At 30.6% G+C, this 7,389-nt stretch overlaps 1 protein-coding gene across 5 annotated transcripts in view; it reads right to left on the bottom strand.

Moving 5' to 3' along the window:
• LOC106458320 (3-methyl-2-oxobutanoate dehydrogenase [lipoamide] kinase, mitochondrial-like) overlaps positions 1–7,389 on the bottom strand; it is a 112,021-nt gene that overhangs the window by 22,457 nt on the left and 82,175 nt on the right. For 3 of the 5 annotated variants that reach the window (XM_022384501.1, XM_022384500.1, XM_022384498.1), the window contains exons 2-4: positions 2,231–2,333; positions 1,362–1,724; positions 1,029–1,097 (exon numbers count right to left, since the gene is read on the bottom strand). In XM_022384501.1, coding sequence (XP_022240209.1) covers positions 1,029–1,097; positions 1,362–1,592 — 300 coding nt within the window. In that variant the 5' untranslated portion in view covers positions 1,593–1,724; positions 2,231–2,333. Of the gene's footprint in view, positions 1–1,028; positions 1,098–1,361; positions 1,725–2,230; positions 2,334–4,941; positions 5,152–7,389 lie in introns of those variants that run through there. The other 2 variants (XM_022384499.1, XM_013917823.2) reach the window with 2 other exon arrangements.

Raw genomic sequence — 7,389 nt, 5'->3', positions numbered from 1 at the left:
TATATATATATATATATATATATATATATATATATATATATATATATATATATAAACACACACACTTAGCTTAAGCTAAGCAAAAGAGAATCTTCAATACCTACAGCAATAATTAGATCTCAAATTGGTCAAGAGATGGAACAATGAGCTACAAGTTTGTACTTGAAAAAATTACTCAAAGCCATTCTATGGGTCACTGTGCCATGGCTAAAAATGATCAACAATTGAAACAGAACATTGAGAGCAAAAACACTTAATTAGATTTTGCAGCTTATGGAAACCAGCATATAAATCGTTTAATTTTCATTGAGCTACTTTGTACTCTTCTATCAACTACAAAGATTCATCAGTTAGCTCTTGTAATAGCTTTCTACCTGGTCAATTAATTTAACTTCCCATATCTTATATCAAGAAGATTAACAAATTAAAATATTTACATATTATGGATAAAATCCCTTAGAAGTCAGAATATACAAAATTGATTTAAATAAAAGTAAAAAGAATAGAACACTTTCAGGTAGTGTATCATATTAATCTGATGTTGTAAATATGCCATCAACCATCCATGTTCTTCAAAGAAGTTTAAAATTTGCATTTTAGCACAAACAAGTATATGCACAAGTAACAAACATTTACCCTGTGTGTACACACACAAACACACTGTATGGAGATTCTTCACCTTCACCCCCTTCACAAATCAACAAATTCATATACCTCTAAACTCCATTTGTGGATGCTGATCCTTAAGTGGAATTGACAAATAAGTATGCAAGCTAATGAAATTCTCAAACCAAATATCTTCATTTAAAGTATTTATTTTTTCAAAACTCTAATATGGAAACTATCTTTACCATCACTAATCCTATTCAGAATGCTCATAGACCACTAGGGGATTGTGGACCACATCTTCAGGATTACAGCATAAGGAAAACTGTAGAATACAGTTTCTCATTTCTATAATTTACTGCAAGTAGCAAAATGAAATGTACATAAATCTCATGCTAGTTTTAAGGAAATTTTACACTTACCAATATGTGACTTCCATCTGGACTTTTGCCTGAATACAAGATAGTAGCTGGATCTAAGCGCACTGAAGGCTAAAGAAGAAAAAATACAATAAAAACTATTAATTATAGTTTCAATATTTGCATTATATTTGGAATATATGTACTTTGTATTCTGTTTCAAGGTTAGATTTGTCATTAACACAAAACCAATTTATAATTATTTATACATTATTTTCATTATTAATATCTATTTTCAAACATTATATTTCTTGTAATTACACGTGTAAAGTTTAAATCAATAAAGCAAAATATTACAGAAAAAAAAAAGTGTAGAAACTTTAGAAATTCAAGTACCTGGGCTGCCACTTTGTCGATAGATGTGTGGTTAAAAAATGAATTTATGGTACGTTGACGTTCCTTGAGTTGGTGGTTGATTCGACTATCACCAAATTGTGCAACTGTTCTGGTTTCTAGAAGAGCAACTCTAGCCACATGTTTCATATGGTTCTGTTTCTGGATACTATATAGAACGTTACTTCCAAATTCCCCACTAAGAGTGAATCCTCTTCTTAGCATAATAGACATTTCCAAAAATTGTGTTTTCTTTTTAATATTCTTGAGATTTGATGGTCTTCTTAAAAGACTAAGATCACCAATCGTATCAAGTTTTAACAAACCTATTATCTTACATGACTCACTGCAGTTTTATGAACAAATCTAAAGATGGGGAAAAAAAATATGAAAAAATATTATACATGAATACTTTTTTTTTGTTTGTTCAAAAAACATTATCTGTAATTTTGATAAAACCTGGAACAGCAGAAAATGTGGAATCTTGAAAGTGTGAATATTGTTTTACCTTCTCATGCAATGACTAATCAGAGATCAATGCTTTTACAAATGTTTATTACACGAAACAATTCTAAGCAAAATTGCACTTTCCAGCTTTTGTAACATGCAACAAACATAATGCTTTTTTTTTTACATTCTTTTTCCCTAACATTAATTATTCAATCCGCAAATTTTCTAATTTACCTGTGAATAATTACATTTTACTTTAAATACATATAATTATCACACACACTATATATATATAGAGAGAGAGAGAGAGAGAGAGACACACACACACACACATAAAACATTTCACTTGAAAACTACTAATCAAACAAATGAAACTATAAAAATACTAGTTTTAAATGCCAAGCACTAAACTGGCAACTCACAAAGTGTCATTCTCTTTGGAGCATCCGTCACAGTGTCCAGTGCAACATGTCTAAATTGCATGTATGGAGAGTTCCAGCAATCATGATGTTCGAAATATCATACCTACAGACCATGATAACTAAAATGTAATGCGAGTTTATACACTTCTGTTGAATTAGAATCCAACTTATGAAACTAGGGTTTTCTGCTCTAAATTTTATTTTAATAACAAAAATGAAACTATTTATGTTTTTTTTTTCTTTATCTTTTCTCATACATATACTGACTGGAAATTGACAAATAATATTTTACTTTTATAAAATATTGCTGGCAATTCCATTTGTTTTTAAGATCACTTTGAAATGCATGTAATTTAAGTGTGTATCACTAGATTTTGTTCAAGTACAAATGGAGCTTAATTATGAACTCAAAGCAAACCACAATCAAATGAAAAACATTTAAAATATGAACTAATCTCCATGAAAATAGGTATACAGTAAACACACATGTGATCATCTCAATCTAGTAATAAAACCAGAAATATTTAAGTAAAGGTAACTCACATTTTAGCAGGTAGTTTTCATTTTTCAGCATTTTAAGAAAACAATTAATTCATGTAACTTGAACATGGCTTGTGTAAAGACCTGAGTTTTAAAGGAATACTAAAGTGTTAATCTACTTGTTTGTCAAGAATAAGTTCAAACTGGTAAGAACTTTATCTAATTTGGAGTAGACAAAAATAGCTGCTAATGGTCAAGATTTAAATCCTTAAACATACTGACCCAATAAGGATCACTAATAACTGTGATTATATATACACACACACAATCAGTAGTGATCTTAATTTAGTATTCTGTAGCATCTTATCGTTCTTTGTATCTAATACCTAATTATGGATATTATCCCAACTTCAACTAATAGGGTAAAGTGGTTTATATGATTAATTCTTGAAACCACTGGCACTTAGTGAAACTCCACGATTCAAAAATTGTTTTCCTCATTTTATGCAAGGGTTAAAAAAGAAAAGAACCTTTTCCACAAATACAGAAGTAACATGAAAGGGGTATCTTCTAGTAGAACTTACCTAAACATTTCCATGCCAACAATAATTATTCTGAACAATTCTGTTACTTGAAATAAAGTAACACAGAATTAGTTGTGTTAAATTCTGTAAAACCATCGCCAGACACATAACTGAACAAAAATAAACACAAGCCTATATATACAAATAGTAATCTTACATAGACAACTACAAAAATAAAGTATATTTACATTTGCAACACTTTGTACACCAATGTATCTACATACATTTGACCAAAGTAAATAATAGAGATGTTACTTCATTTCAAATACTTTTTCTAACTGGGCAATTGGTTAGCTTATAGAATTAGTTGCAATGGACAATAGTGGAGGTCAGCACTTTATAAGAATTCAAATGGGGAATTGATAATTTTCTAAAAATAAAGGGGGATTAAGTTTTTATTTTTGCTCAAGGGTTGATGAAGGACAAAATGGTCTCTTGTTGCCCATACAATAAAAATGTTTGTAAGGCATGAAAACCCCCATTCCACAACCATGCTGAGAATTATGTAATGAATTCTATCATACAAGATATTTTTCTAAATAATTTTTTAGCATACAATAATATTTCTTAGAAAGCAGTTTCAATACTTAATAGGCATGCGATTTTCTAGAACCTTCCCCAGCACCTTCTTTTAAAAACCGAGGACCAGATTACAAAATTTGTACTTGAACTCTTCCTTTCAAAATAAATGTCATCAGCCTCAGAAACTTAACTAGAATGGAAAGTCTAAAATTTAAAAAAAATTCTTCAACAGTTATATACAGAATTATAATCAAAATAATTCTTTTTTCTATCTAAAGGAATCTGAAAGATTAAAGTACTTTAATTTTTTTATTAGTAAAATTAGTAATGTACTCTAACAGCCTAAGCTCTGCAAGTGCAATTGGTTTCCATATAAACATTAGAGATTACTGCTATGAAATTATGATCACAGCACATACCACATAGTTTTATAGAATATTTTTGTTAATATTAACCATACCATACTCAATTCAATATTAAAAACAAGGTCCAGTAAAATATATGTTTAATTAGTACTGGTGCTCAGTGTAACTTTTGCCTGATAAAAGCTGGTGCATACAACAATTAAATAGAAGTTTAACATAACTTTTAAATCAAATACTGAAATAGTACTTTTTGTCGTAATATCTAACGTTTATTGTTATAACCTACTGAATTTAGTTTAAAAATTATATGGCTAGCTTTAGTTTTAAAATGTGCTACCAGTACCAGGTCTTAGACATTTTCAGTGTTAAAGTGCCAAATTAAGAATTTTACTGTTACCGTGTTACTACTGTTAGTATAAAAATAACATGGAAATGTCATCAACATAAGAAAATAAAACAAAATGTGGAGAAGAATGAAAATTCAATGTTATCATACAATGATAAATCGAAATAAAGTAATGTTCCTGTAACCTGGATTTTAGTTTTTACGAACACGAGTTCATTAAAATAAGCACTAAATTGTAACTTATAAGTTACCACAGTACTGACTTGTCACTGACCGCAGTTTAGACAGAACTATTATTATAGCAGTTACAATGTACCCCTTGTAAGTTATAATTATAACCCGTTCCTAATTAAAACTGTTAAAACTTGAAGTTGAAACTTTATTCAGACAAAATAAATCCCTATTTCAACTTACCTGAAATTCTTATATTATAATCATTATAAAAAATATAATGCACTTTCCTCAAATTACAGTGACAATTTTACTGTTAGTACTAGTTTTCTTAATATTGCAGTATATTATTCTTTCCCTTCCACTCATAAAACAACACTGTGATATAATACCTCGTTGATATAATTTCATCTCCTTTATAAGATAAAAAGACAACTACAATTGTGATTTTAATAACCCGCATGTACTTAGAAAATACAACGCATGCGCTTATTCGCACTTATGTTGTGCGCAATTGCCAGCTGGTTTTAGTTTTAATCGGGAATATATTAGCCAGATAAATCATTTTACGAAACAAACGTGCTCGATGTAAACCAGGACAGTAAAATTAAGTTGATTATTATAAATATTTGTCTTTCTTTTTTATTTTTGCACACGCACGCACGCATATATGTATATCAATAGCCTGAAATGTACTCTTATTAATTTACTGGGTTCAGAAAACTATGATTTCTTTAACATACACACACACACATTAAACTTGCAATGTTAAAGAGAACTTTATATGCATCCACACGTAATGAAATATCTTCTAAGCCTCCAAAAGCAATGAGCATGGAACCGCTGGAGCTTTCGTCGGAGTTTTATGGAATTAACTAAGTTTGGAAGCATTTCAAATGAATGAAATATCGCAAATATGGTAATTAAAATATATATATATATATATTTCTTGAACGTTTCGGAATATACATATTCCATCTTCAGCAAGCTACATTGAACAGGGTAAATTATTTTATACAAAAATTAATATAGTTTAAACATTTTATAAAAAGTAATTAAAATACAGAATAAAAGGACCACATCAAACAATTCTTGGATTATTGAAATCCGAATCACTCTAACATTAATCTAACTTGTGAAACCGAAAAAACGGTAAATTGCCTTTTCTTGATATCCAAATCAGCAGATTAGATAACCATTTCACAACATCTGTTGATCGTAAAAGTACATATACAGACTTACATACTCGATTTGACAGTTTTATTCTGAATTCCTTCAAACGTAACCTTACCCTCAGTCTTCTCAACAGAACATATAACATCTGTTCTAACTACCTCTCTCTCTCTCTCTCTTCATACCGAAATCACCGTCTTACAGAACATTTTAGTAAACAACGACTATCTCTTGCATTTTATTCAAGCCCAAACACGCAAGTTCCTTTCTCAGAAACTTGAGCTCCTAAAGAAACCATACACTGTTGACAAATTCCCATTAAGACTGATCGTTCCTTTTTAAGTGAGCAAAGTTTCATAGTGAAGTCACAAATTTTAAGAATAATTAAAACGTTATATCCACATGTTCAACTACAAATTATAATTAAATCACCTTTCAAAATACAAAATATATTCAAATAGAAAGACCTATTACCTACCCCTATGCGTTCAAGGATCGTTTATAAATAAATACACATGTGGTGGCTGTTATGCCACTTACATTGGCAAAACTATAAGCCAGTTACACCTGCAAGCCTGCGAACATATGAGAGCATCAAGCTGAACTGGTAAAAAACTATCAAATCCACCAGGCTCCACATTTCGTACACATAGTGAAAACAACAACCACCCCATTTTCCTTACAAATTTCAAAGTCAGGATCATCCAATATTGAACTTTTAATTGAAGAAACTTTATCCACTATAAATGAACTCCCAACTTTAAATAATAACATAACTTCGCTACAATTAAGTCTGTTCTGAATAACTTGTATAATATTGTTACAATTGTTCCAATATCCTATTCTTTCTTGTTTATTTGGTTGCCTTTTAATTTGCTTCATCGTTGTATTCAGTATTTTAATTACTTTTTATAAAATGTTTAGATTTTATAAATGTTTGTACCTAATAATTTAGCTTGCCGAAGATGGAATATGTACGTTCCGAAACGTTCAAGAATTAAATGTTTGTTACTGTATACACACACGTGTCAAATGTTCATTGTGTTACGACATCTTGGAGTTAAGAAGACATTGAGTCACCTACGGCAGAGATTTTACTGGATAGGTATGAGGCAAGATGTGGAAGAATGGTGCAGAACCTGCAGTACATGTTGTGCTAAAAGGGGACCCAAGCATAAGGGACGTGCTCCAATGAAGTTATATCAAGTTGACGCACCAATGGAAAGAGTAGCTATTGACGTTGCTGGTCCTTTGCCCCAAACTCTACCTGGAAACAGGTACATTTGTGTGGTGATGGATTATTTCACCAAGTGGCCTGAGGCATATGCAATACAAAATCAGGACGCTACAACTGTAGCTTCGGCTATAAGTGATTTCTTCTTCAGGTTTGGTATGTCGTACGAACTGCATTCAGATCAAGGTCGTAACTTTGAAACAACTGCAAGTTGTTTGACATACGAAAGACCAGGACAACGCCACTTCACCCACAGTCTAATGGAATGGTAGAAAAGTACAATT

This window comes from Limulus polyphemus, unplaced genomic scaffold (assembly GCF_000517525.1).
Source record: "Limulus polyphemus unplaced genomic scaffold, Limulus_polyphemus-2.1.2 Scaffold444, whole genome shotgun sequence".
NCBI classification, from domain to species: Eukaryota; Metazoa; Arthropoda; class Merostomata; order Xiphosura; family Limulidae; genus Limulus; species Limulus polyphemus.
Note: the sequence above shows the minus strand (reverse complement) of the source record. Positions and strands in the feature narration are given on the sequence as shown.